Source organism: Ostrea edulis, chromosome 10 (assembly GCF_947568905.1).
Source record: "Ostrea edulis chromosome 10, xbOstEdul1.1, whole genome shotgun sequence".
In the NCBI taxonomy this organism is placed as follows: Eukaryota; Metazoa; Mollusca; class Bivalvia; order Ostreida; family Ostreidae; genus Ostrea; species Ostrea edulis.
Window position 1 is genome coordinate 13,756,073 of NC_079173.1, and position 13,306 is coordinate 13,769,378.

A 13,306-nucleotide genomic window follows, 5' to 3' on the forward strand; every position below is an offset into this window, starting at 1 on the left:
CTATCCCAGTGTGGTATCCCACTAACTTGTGTGTTGGCAATAAAATCCTTTATGTTAAAGCATCGTATCATCATGAAGTGAAAATAATTGGACAGCTATACAGTAAATGAAGATGGATATTTTCTATTCGGTTTTATTTTTATTAATTTTCACAGAACTGTAAAATAACACATGTATGTATTATACAATAAAACAGTCTTACCAGTACTATATGAAAGGTGAAAATAACGAGCAGTGATCAATCTCATAACTCCCATAAGCAATACAAAATAGATAGTTGGGCAAACACCGGCCCCTGGACACACCAGATGTGGGATCAGGTGTCTAGGAGGAGTAAGCATTCCCTGTCTATATCTAAGTTTAAGACTATGTCTGTCAAGATATCAGATGTTGAAAACATTGTCCGCCATTTATCCCTTTAACTTTTGAATCTGCTGTTGAATGAAAAATGCTGCAAAGTGTTATATCTAATGATGAATAGTGATGATCTCATACCCAAAGCAATTAAAAAAAATGGAGCACTAGATTATCTGTAAAAGCTTCCGCCAAAGAGTTATTTAAAACGTGTTGTGAAACAAGCATTGATGTCAAAGTTCAGTGGCGACAATACGGAACATTTTTTGTGTCTTCCAACGAAATATTACCTTTGACAAATCAATTCTATTTCAAATCAACGTTGTTCATTCTGTAAAGAAAATATAGAGACATTCATCACATTTTGTAACTACATGTAAAACTTATACGGTACCAATTTTGATGCACCAGATGAGCATTTCGACAATTATGTCTCTTGAGTGATGCTCAATCGAAATGTTTGAAATCCGAAATAACTATGAAGTTTTAGATCTAAATATAGCCAAAAACAGCATGTAACACTATGGAATATTCATGTTTTCATTTTAGAAAAAAAAATGCCATAAATTTTTTATGTGATTTTTGGTAAAACGCTTCTCAGTGTTATTGTTATAATTCTGTATACCAAAAATAAACTTTTCATCTGTTCAAAATAAAACTCCATATTACTGCGTTAATGCATTACCTTGTTCTCAAATACATGATCGAAAAATTTGTTTTCTTGAATGAAAGGTGAAGATAACGAACAGTGATCAATCTCATAACTCTTATAAGGAATACAAAATAGAGGGTTGGGCAAACACGAGTCCCTGGATATATCAGAGATGTGAGCAGGTGTCTAAAAGGAGTAAACACCCCTGTTGACCGGTCATACCCGCTGTGAGCCCTAGATGTTGATCAGGTAAATGGAGTTATCTGTAGTCGAAATCAGTGAGCTAAGAACGGTCTCGCAATTGGTATGGTATGAAACACATCCAGGGGCGTAGCTAGGACTGTTTCAATGTATAAACAGGTGTGATGAAACTGAAGGTTTCACTGAGGTCCGAAGCGCCGAGGGGGTAGGTACAGGAGGGGGTGGCCCCATCTCGGTGGTGGTCGCGGGTCACCCCCGGTAGATTAAATATTGTTTAACGTCCCTCTCAAGAATATTTCACTCATATGGAGACGTCACCACTGCCGGTGAAGGGCTGCAAAATTTAGGTCTATGCTCGGCGCTTATGGAGGGATCTTTATCGTGCCACACCTACTGTGAAACGGGACCTCGGTTTTTGCGGTCTCATCCGAAGGACCTCCCCATCTAGTCGCCTCTTACGACAAGCAAGGAGTATTGAGGACCTTATTCTAACCCGGATCCCCACGGGATACCCCGATAAATTTTTTGAAATATTAGGACTCGTTTGCACTACTCTGAGCATCAAAATGATTGCAATAGACATTAAAGGGACTGGTTCACGATTTTTGAAAAAAAATATTTTGCATTTTGGATGTTAAACATTAAACATATAACTCATTTGATGTTGACAGCCAAAATTTTTACTTTCTGAACGCAAGAATAAAAGGAACATTTTAGTTTTAAATATGTGTTGTGTAAACAAAGACTCGAGTCTTTTTATGTAAACAAACAAACCAGTGACATATTCATTTTGCAATATAAACCGTCTTAATTTCGCATAGTCACAATTTTTAACTTTTAGATGACACATTCTACTCAAAGAATGCTTGAAATGTGATAGATATGCTAAACTTAATCAATATCCATTTCTTTTTACAATTTCGTAAACAATAACATACAGCAATCTTTGTTTACAAAACAAATAACAAACTCTCAAAAATGAGCTTCTGTGATAATGTATGGCCTTACATTTTATGTGAAATCGTTTAAACAGTAGGTTTTGATCATTAAAAGTGAAAAAACAAAATTTTCGGAGAAATCGTGAATCAGTCCCTTTATATTGCACAACTTTTGGAAAATTTAAACTGTTAAGTTCGAGAACGAGTCACCAAAGTTTGGAAACAAATATGTAAACATTATATAGAATACATTATTAAAAGAAAAGGTCCGACAGAATAATTTTATATCCGATTTTAAATACTAGAAATATATATGTTTATTTTGCAAACATTTATGGGCAAAAATGTGTTTTGAAAATAAAGGGAAAAATGTGTAGGCACGTGCCTACTTGAGCCTACCGAAGCTATGCCCCTGACGTCAGACAGTATTTGACCGAATGTTAGGTTGTATTGGCAAACTAAATCGTTATAACAACCATAGATTTTGCAAAATGCTGACATTAAACCTCTGCACCATCAACGTGTTTGTATGCAGGTGATAATGGAATATTGCTACATAAATATGGGAAGTTGACGATGGAGAAGCTGAAGTCATCCCGTTTGCCATAAAGATGAGTTGTTACTTTGCCCTTAATATATACTTTCAATAAAATATCTAAGTATAAAGCAAATGTGGACGACTCTGTGGTGTATCTTATTTCGAGCCCAAAGGGATATATCGATTTGACATATAAATGAAAGTTATACATTTATTGCATTATAGTGAGAGAGATATGAAGATTTTTTCACCGAAGAAAAATTGCCCTCGGAGAATATGATTTTTCTTGAGTGAATAAATCTTCATATTTCCCGAACATTCATGCAATGAATTGTTTATTATACCGAAACAAAGCAAGACTACAAAGGTGCATTTGAAATTGGAGTCCGCTCATCTATACATTGTATGACGCTGAGATCGTCCTAACGGTAACACTGCGCCGTCAACGTATTACGGTAGAAGGTACAAACTAAGAAATACATTGATGCAAGGTGAAGATAACGAACAGTGGTCAATCTCATAACTCCTACAAGCAATGCAAAATATATAGTTGGACAAACACGGACCCCATTGATATGATAACCAGTTTTTGTATTTCCATTCTCCTTGAATGCTGATTTACTTCCTTGTTTTTGTACCAACTAAAACCATGCAATTCAACTGTGTATCAGAGACCCGCATATTTTGTGCCTTATAAATTATGGAAGTAGAATGACTTGGACTTATTGTGACGTCACGATACACTTCGTCTACCTTGACGTTAAATTCATGGAGAATGCACGAGGCTGCCCAAGGGGTAAATATGACAGGGATATATGATGTTTGAGAGGGAGATATGAAGTTTTGTCATCCCAGGCACGTGACCGTCTAGACCAATCAGATTATGCGTTGCATAGAATTCTTATACTGAGGTATAATAATATTGTTAATAGATAAAACGTCGATATATCTAAATATTGCATTGAAGGGTACATCAAGATATTTTTTCTTCTCATCAAGATATTTTTTCTTCTCATGTAGAAGTTTCTGAATAAATTCTGCTTCTTATGAATATAAAAACAGGTCAGCTAACAAAGAAGCACAATTCGTGCCCATTGAAATCCCGACAAACTGTTGGAAGACCTGATCACTAAAGACCACGAAGATATTGTCAATGACGAGCTTTAGCGTATTTTTTATTTCAACTTCAGAGTACTTGTGCGTGGAATCAGAGTGGTGTTTAACAAGGTAATTTTTAAGATGACTAGCAATATTGCTACATAAATATGGGAAGTTAACGATGGAGAAACTGAAATCATCCGGTTTGTCATAAAACGAGTTGCTAATTTGCCGTTAATATCTACTTTCAATAAAAAATATCTAGGTATGAAGCAACAGTGGACGAATCTGTGGTGTCTTTTATATCGGTTTTACAGGGAATCCTTTTAAGGAGATATAATCAAGAATAATTGAATTTGTGTTGTTGTTGTTTTTTTTAACTCTTAACAACTTCTGAACTACAATCCCTTATACTTGTATAAATGTTTTCATGTATAATGAAGAATCAAGTTTATCAACACCGTTAAACCCCGGGATCAGCCTGGAACCCCGAAATGGGGGAGTATGATGTGTGAAATAATTTCAAGAATTCTTTTCTTTTATGATTACACTTATTTTGACTACGGATAGCTCCGTTTACTTGATCGAGATATAGGCCTCACGGTGGGTGTTACGGGTCGACAGGGGATGCTTACTCCTCCTAGGCATCTGATCCCACCTCTAGTATATCCAGGGGACCGTGTTTGCTCAGCTCTCTATTTTGTATTGCTTATAGGAGTTATGAGATTTATCACTGTTCGTTACCTTCACCTTTCACAATCGGGATTCAAGATTTTCGACATCATTTCCGTTGAATTCGACACGGCAGTAAGAGAGGTTTAATGTTTTACAAAGTAATGTATTATTTTAGGAAATTCTTGACAATTATTTTTTCCCCTCAAGACCCACAACGATACAAAATATCAAATCAAAATGAAAACAATATCATACAACATAGGACTAAAAACAAATCTTCAAAGTGTTACATCGAAACATACCGAAAAATTCTTCGAAGACTTTCTCAAAAGCGAGATTGTAAAGTGATAAGTTGATATGCAAACAGCTTCATATGATGCAGATTTAACCATGTTCACACCATGAACTCCAGCTTCAGGTAAGTCGCAAAAGAGGGTAAATTATTCCAGGATTCAAATTCAAATCCTAAAAAATGTGAATATGCAATTGCTCAGGTGAGCAATATGACCCATGGTCTCTGAATTAAATTCTTTAAAATCATAGGCGTGAATTTTTTCATTTTCATTAGGAACAGTCGGTGTTCCAGAAACTCTGTAGTATTGAAATTAACACATTTAGATGATTATAAGTCACTGACGTTGGGGTTCTGCGATGTGTAATTATTTGAGCGCTGACGTGTTAAATGTATTATAAAATTGTGTACATCTATCTGAGATGCGCTTTTCAGCAATATCAAGGTTAGAACAGCCACATTCATCAGAGTTGCCTCCACTCTCCTGGGTCTAGGGGGACCCTGGTTAAAATAGGTCCTTAGTACCCCTTGCTTGTCGCAAGAGGCGACTAAATGGGGCGGTCCTTCGGATGAGATCGCAAAAACTGAGGTCCCGTGTCACAGCAGGTGTGACACGATAAAGATCCCTCCCTGCTCAAAGGACGTAAGCACCGAGCATAGGCCTAAATTTTGCAGCCCTTCACCAGCTGTGGTGACGTCTACATATGAGTGAAAGATTCTCGAGCGGAACGTTAAACAATATTCAATCAATCAATCAAAATCACTATCCTGCACTGTAACTAATATTTGAATGAATTCCTTCTGATAGAAGTACATACTAATTACAGACCACGTCCACCGGTCATGCTGTCTGACAGCCACCATTGTTTTGTACTAGCTTGGAAACCTGAAATCGATCAAGTTATTCTAGAGTTAAATTGAAAATGTAATTGACAGTGCAACAAAACACACGACTGTTCAATACCTAGCTGGTTACTAAGACTTCATCTTGAAGGTGTACACTGTAGATTGATGATATACACTCTTATGGGTATTAATTTTCATGATTTGAGAAACGGTAACAAAATTCATTTTGGTCTTGTTATATCCTTGTCGAACAAAATATGCATATTTTAGAATTTCAAAATTTATGAATTTTAATTGACATTGAGGTTGTTCGTCATTTTTATAATGGATGACCGTATCTACGCGACATAGATCTTTATCAAAATATTTTTTTTAATGTCGCTTACTGAAATGACCTATTTCTGTATAAGAAGCTGCATCGAACAATGGTATTTTTGTAGATTTAATGTTTGCTGTCAAGTTTTTTATATCTATAAAATTAATAGCTCTGCTTCGTTGATCCCTGCCATAAGTAACGACTATATAAGCATCCAAAACAGAACGTAGATCTATAGCTACCTCCAGTGCAGTCATTGCGTCAACGTATTGGTTAAGGTAAGAAAATACCGTTGTTTTCCTTGCACTGCATATTAAAAAATCATTTTAGGTATAGTCGCATTGTAAGAACAGTTTGTGTGATGAATCCGTTGTCAGCTTAAATTTCTGATCATGTAACCTCTAGCATGCTACTTTAAAATTTATCTCTCCTATCAGTTATCCCAATGCATTTTATATTATATCTACTTTTACTTGTTTTCAGAATTTAGTATTATACGCTACGATCTGATACAGTGCTGCAGAATGAAGAAATTTCTTGTTTTTCTGATCATCGGCCTAATTTTGGTGGAAACCTTTGCCAGTGAGTTAATTATTTTCTTTTTTCTCTGTAGAAAGTTGAGTAAGGGACCTTGGGGTATGTACATGGACATTAATCCCTGTTAAACGTCACCCCGTTCATAAAAATCACATTTTTTTCTCAGTGAATATATAGTAAAATAGGTACAATCGTAATGAAGTCAGAAGTCCGAAACTGGGAGAACGTCTATTATTTTATCCAAGAAGTTGAATTTCTTGATGTGAGAAATTTAAATTTCAAACTTTATATTCAAGTTCCTGCAGAAAATATTCTTCGAATTCCTAATTGACAACTTCATTTATCTGCTTCGTGTAAGATCATTTAGTTCTTCATCTGTTAAAAAGACTGACTCTCCATATTTGTTGGAGTGTATTTTAGGTTTTTGATTTTAATTTTATCTCTAGGTCGAAGTGGTGGCAATGGAGATGATGACGACAAGAGTAACAAAAATGGCGATGATGACAAAGATAATGGAGGTGGCAGTAATAAGGGAGGTGGCAGTAATAAGGGAGGTGGCAGTAATAAGGGAGATCGTCGAAGGAGAAGCGCAGATGATGACTCTAGCAGTAAGGAGAACGGATATGGTGGAGGAGGACGATAGAGGAATTGGATTCACTATAGAGAAGAATGCTGGAAATGAAAAGAAAATCACTCATGCGTTAACCTAAAGATAAACCCGTTTCCTTAAATTCACAAAGCTTATTACTGATGTACATCACTGCACGGTATTGCTATAATAAGTTCATTGTAATTAATAGAGTTTTATGTAAATGCGGTTTCCTTTTTTAAAACCTTGTTGTGATTCGGTTTACAACTCTAGCTTATCTATGTAGTATCTCTTTGTAGTTTATAATGTACGTATGGGTAGAATGTGAATTACTGTTATGCTGACGGAACCCACGTGGCTCTTACAGTTGTCAATTTCACTTTACCACTGACGTACTAGCTTTTTAAAATGTAAAATTGTCTGTATGTTTTAGACTGTGCATATTTCTTGTAGAACAGATATTTATTGATTTAGTTGTTTTACAACATCAACATATAGACAAAATACAGCAAATCATAAATTCCAGAGTGTCGTTATTTATTCTGTAGATGACAATAACTGAATAACACTATTCCCCATAAACCCGCTGTGTTCCCTACAGATAAAGGTACCTATGCCAAGGCGTTATACTCATTATTCAGAAAAGAAAATAATTCTACTTTAAAGAAAAAAGTTTGATTTAAAAAAATATATCTTTGGAAAAAGAGATATTGCTTTAACTTAAGATATATATCTCACTTACTGGGCTATCTTTTTTATATTGTGAGATATCTATTTCACTTAGTGAGATATCTCTTGAACTGAAAGGGATATCTACACGGAAAAACGGCTCGCGGCAGGTGTGACTGATCGATAGTTGATGCTTACTCCTCCTAGGCACCTGACCCCACATTTGGAGTATTTAGAGATCCGTGTTTGCCCAACTCACTATTTTGTATTGCGTATTGGATTTGTGAGATTGATCACTGTTCGTTTTCTTCACCATTCACAAAAGAGATATCTATCTAAGCTAAAAAGATATTTTCCATGCATATTTCAATTCTAATCGAATATATACGGAATTCTCCCAGAATTGTCCGACATAGATGACGATTTTGAAGTGAACACAGGTATTGCTAAATATGAATTGTAACTGAATTCATATCACTTTTTAAACGCAACATCTTTTGTTGTTAATTGTAGTCTCCACTTCACTGTTCTTGCTTGTTTCTTGTTTAATGTTTCAAAAGGCACTCGAAGTAATGCTGATACTTTGTCAAGAATATCGTTAAAAGGTCTACTTGATAGATGTCATTGTTTTAAATGACATTGTCTTGATTTTATTAGAATTATCGCTCTTTGTTTGCTCCAGAACGGTATTTCCAAATCTGTATCTCGTGTCAAATCTTGAAGAGGGAGGAGGCATTAGTCCAATTATGACATGTCTACAATGTAGGTATCTTTAGCTACTGAAATTCTGTGAATATCAAACAAAAGGTTTTTGTCTCTGCCTAATCACTCAGTTCACACCAATTCCAAGCTTCATGGTTGGGTAATCGTGCCATTATATCTTTAATTATCAAACCAAATATTATCAATGATTGGTAACACCGAAGGGCAAGGCGTAATGATATTCAAACACAATTTGTCAGTCATCAAAAATTGGCATTGGACCTTCAGTATAAATAAATACATAAAAGAATGAACGAACTGCGCTCCTTTGTTATCTGACATTTTTTTTTATCTTCGTATGCAGCAGATTTGTTCAAAAGCTTCTACATGAGAAGAAAACAACCTCTTCATGCAGCCTTGAACTTGACATTTAGATATATCGACGACGCTTTATCGATATGAAGATAATCGTTTTCATTCATATGTCGATTCGGTATGTCCCCGTGAACTCGAAATAAGATACCAAAGTCCTCCATAACTGCTTCTTACTTAGATGTTTTATTGAAATAAAATATCAGTGGAAACTAACAAATCAACTTTACGATTAATTGGATGATTTCAGTTTCTCAGTCGTCATACGTCCAATATTTATGTAGCAATATTCCATTATCACCTGCATATGGTGTTAATATTCCTCAATCTATTCGATACATGAGAGCTTGCAGAGCATATCATCATTTTTAAATCGTGCAGGCTACTGACAAACAATTTCATGATACAGGGATTTCAGGAGTTTTGTTTAAAGTGAACATTTCGCAAATTCTATGATCGTTATAATAATCTAATTTGCCAAACGGCCTATCGTTGGATCAAATGCTGTCTGAGTTGCTTCATGTCAGTTGTTAGACTCTCCTTGGTAGGTCGTTCTTGGAACAATTTTTTTGACTATGAAGGACTCCATTTATATTGTCAATATATTGGGTTCGCGTGTGACCAGTCAACTAGGGATGCTTACTCCATCTGGACACCTCATCCCTCCTCTGTAATTTCCAGGGGTCCGTGTTTGCCCAACTTTGGTTTTTTTGTATTCCTTAAAGGAGTTATGAGATTGAACTGTATAATAATTCACCTTTCTCGTCAAGACAAGAGATACGAGATTTGTCTTTAAATTAGTGATATTGTATTTTCTGGAAAAAACAATAGTCTTGGCATAGCTACTTTTATCTACAGGGGGACAGAGCAGATGCAGGGAGAATCGTTTTTCAGCTATTGTTATCTAAATAAATCAATAATTTAACAGTCTCAATTTTATAATTCGCTGTATTTTGTCCCTATATTGCATTATATTGATGTTTAAAACAAATAAATCAATAGATAGCTGTTCTAGAACAAATATACACAGTCTCAAATACACAGATAATTGTACATTTGAATAAAGCTAGTACTGCAGTAGTAAAATGAAGCTGACAACTGTAAGAACCACGTGGGTTCCTTCAGCATATCAGCAATTCACATTCTATCCATATATATCTTATAGACTACAATATACATACAATATACATACTACATGTAAACAAAGATTAGCAGCTAGAGTTATGAAATAGTCCACGAATCTACAATGAACTTATCACAACAATACAATACAGTAAGTTGAATCAGTGATATACTTTCTGAATTTCAGAGAAAGGGTTTATCTTTTTGCTAATTCATGAGTCATTTCCTTTTCAATTTCAGCATCCTTCTTTACATTGACGATAATTCTTCCTCTTTATCTCCCATCATCTTTCTCCTTACTCGCCTTACTGTTGCCGCCGTTATCTGCGCTTCTCCTCTGACGTTCTCCCTTATTGCTGTCATCGCTACCTGCACTAGTTTGGTCATCATCGGTATTCTTACTTTTGTTATTATCGTCTTTATCTCCTTTGTCAGCATTTCGTTCTAAAGATAGAATTCAAAGAAAAATTAAATCACATTCAAAGAAACATGGAGAGGCACAGTCTTTTTAACCGACGAAGAGCAAAATTATCTTACAAATGATAGAGCAGGAAATGGGTCAATTAGATAGATAGATAAATATTTATTCAAAGGCAACTTTTATAAGTTGAAAGTACAATAAGTAAGTTAAAAACATAAGAATATTAGCAACATATATACGTGATAAGAATATGAAAATACAAGGAATAGTTTTAAAAGCATTTACATATAATAGAAATACTTGGAGATAAATATAAATAAACAGACGTACATAAGGTAAACAAAAAAACCCACCATACAACCAAATTAACCAGTAATGAGTGAATAATGATTAAAAGCCTGCTGACTAGCTTTTAGATTACACTATGTTTATGTATGCGTTTGGTTTAGTATATACCAGGGTACAAAACTGTTCTTCTAACGGTTTGTTTTGAATTTTGGTAAATAATACTTTGAGAAGTTTCTTCGATTATATAGATTTTCACGAATATCAGTAAGGAGGCAGTAGAGTCAATAGAATGGGTCTTCCATATTGCATTAAAACGTTACGAATACGTAGTGACTTTTCTTCAGAATCTAAAATCTAAGTTTGAAATTTAAAGTTCTCACGTCAAGAAATATCAAAACATCAGACATTCTTGCATCGTCAGTATTCTGAACACATTATTCTTGTATCTATTGTACTATGTATTCACTGAGAAAATGATGTGTTTTATGAAAGAAAATAATGTTCATGGACATGTCCCCTCGACCTGCTTATAAACATAAACAAGAAAATAATTTAACTCACTCTGTCTGGCAAAAGTTTCCACCTAAATTAGGCCGATGATCAGAAGAACAAGAAATGTCTTCATCCTGTAGCACTGTATCAATTCGGGGGGGGGGGGTGTAATACTAAATTCTGAAAACAAGTACATGTAAAAGGGAAGATAACGAACAGTGATCAATCTCATAACTCCTACAAGCAATACAAAATAGATAGTTGGGCAAACACGGACCCCTGGACACACCAGAAGTGGGATCAGGTGCCTAGGAGGAGTAAGCATCCCCTGTTGACCGGTCACACCCGCCGTGAGCCCCATATCCTGATCAGGTAAATGGAGTTATCCGCAGTCAAAATCAGTGTGCCAAGAACGGCTTAACAATCGGTATGAAACACGTCAGACAGCATTTGACCCAATGCGAGGTTGTATTGACGAACTAGATCGTTATAACGACCATAGAATTTGCGAAATGCTGACTTCAATCGAGACTGTTGAAATCCCTGTACCATTAACTTGTTTGTCAGTAACTTACCTCGATTTAAAAACTGACTATACCCAGAACAACCTCTTGCATATCGAATCAGTTGAGATATATAAACACCATATGCAAGTGATAATGGAATATTGCTACATAAATGTGGGAAGTTGACGATGGAGAAGCTGAAATCATCCCGTTTGTCATACAGTTGAGTTGTTAGTTTGCCGTTAATGTCTACTTTCAATAAAATATCTAAGTATGAAGCAGAAGTGGACGACTCTGTGGTGTCCTTTATTTCGAGCTCACAGGGATATATCAAATCGGCATATGAATGAAAGTTATCATTGTTAATAGACAAAACGTCATCGATATATCTAAAAGTCGAATTGAAGGTCACAGCGAGAGATTTTTTCTTCTCACGTAGAAGTTTTTGAATAAATTCTGCTTCATATTAATATAAAAACAGGTCAGCTAACAAAGGAGCACAATTCGTGCCCATGGGAATTCCAACAGACTGTTGGAAGACCTGATCACCAAAGACCACGAAGATATCGTCAATGAGGAACTCTAGCATATTTTTTATTTCAACTTCAGAGTACTTGTGCGTGGAATCAGAGTGGTGTTTAACAAAGTAAGTTTTTGAATGACTGATCACTAGATATGAATATTTGCGTTTTCCGTTTTTGTTGAAGAAGCAACTGTCTATGATGTCAAAAAGTCTAGTCTTTAATTTATCGTGAGGAATGGTCGTGTATAGTGTTGAAAAGTCATAGGTTTTAATGCTATTGATTTGGGAAAAATTCTGTGATTTCAAGTTTACTAAAAGTTCTTTAGAATTTTTTAGAATCCACATTTGATTAACACCACTTCTGGCATATGTAGTCGCACAGTAAGTTTGAAGTTTCTCCTTCACAGCTGTTAACATTTTCGTGAGGAGCAAAGGTAGGGGCTTGGTAGAGCACTTACTGGATCCAGCAATGTATCTTTGTTTGTAAGGGTTTTTACATGTACATGTAAGATCTTCACCTTTAATGAAATGCGTTGGAGATAATTCTTAAAGTAGCATGGAGAGGTTGCATGATTCAGTTTTAAGATGACCGGGCATTCGTCTCACAAACTGTTCCTACACATGCGATTACACCTAAAATGATTGAGGTAAAACTTCTCGAAATGCTTGTTATAAGCATCTGCCTTCCACGAAGCTTGTTTTTGTTTGCTCAAACATCAGAACACAAGTTTTATGTTTTCCAAACTTGTCATTTATTGAAAAAATGACGTAATAAGAGTGTAGTATAAAAACTTGGGAGGCCAATCACAATACACATCATACAATAACCATTTGCGCCAAAATAATCCTTTAACAACAACGATATGTTCTTACCTTAAGCACGTTGAGGTCTTGAATTCGCTGGAGGTAGCTGTAGTTCTATGTTCGGTTTTGGTCACTTATATAGTCGCTTTTTATGGCAGGGATCAACGAAGCAGTTATTAATTTTGTAGATTAAAAAAACAGCTTGACAGCAAACTATAACCTATACATAAATATCCTTGTTGGATGCAGTTTCTTATACAGAAATAGGTCATTTCGGTAAAAGTAATTAAAAAAAATTAAAACGTTTTGCGTAGGCATAGCCATCAATTTTAAATATGACGAACAACCACAATTTCAATTAAAATTCACGA

General features: G+C 35.3%; 1 protein-coding gene and 1 long non-coding RNA gene across 2 annotated transcripts; one reads left to right on the top strand and one right to left on the bottom strand.

The window, feature by feature from the left end:
• Positions 1–6,105: 6,105 nt before the first annotated feature.
• LOC130050981 (dermokine-like) lies at positions 6,106–7,561 on the top strand. Its single transcript, XM_056152029.1, has 3 exons — positions 6,106–6,188; positions 6,394–6,492; positions 6,894–7,561. Exons 2-3 carry the CDS (start codon positions 6,435–6,437, stop codon positions 7,088–7,090), a joined length of 255 nt encoding a protein of 84 aa, XP_056008004.1. The 5' UTR covers positions 6,106–6,188; positions 6,394–6,434; the 3' UTR covers positions 7,091–7,561.
• Positions 7,562–9,710: 2,149 nt separating this feature from the next.
• On the bottom strand, positions 9,711–13,045 carry LOC125666344 (uncharacterized). The gene is made up of 3 exons (XR_007366659.2): positions 13,005–13,045; positions 11,172–11,282; positions 9,711–10,345 (listed from the first exon to the last, which is right to left on the bottom strand). It is a non-coding gene; the product is annotated as an uncharacterized LOC125666344 (long non-coding RNA).
• Positions 13,046–13,306: the final 261 nt, after the last annotated feature.

What these genes read in the sequence shown, in the direction of transcription:
- LOC130050981 (XM_056152029.1), top strand. Translation starts at nt 6,435, where the DNA reads ATGAAGAAATTTCTTGTTTTTCTGATCATCGGCCTAATTTTGGTGGAA. An exon ending in TTTGGTGGAAACCTTTGCCA is followed by an intron (nt 6,493 to 6,893) that starts GTGAGTTAATTA and finishes TTTTATCTCTAG; the next exon opens with GTCGAAGTGGTGGCAATGGA.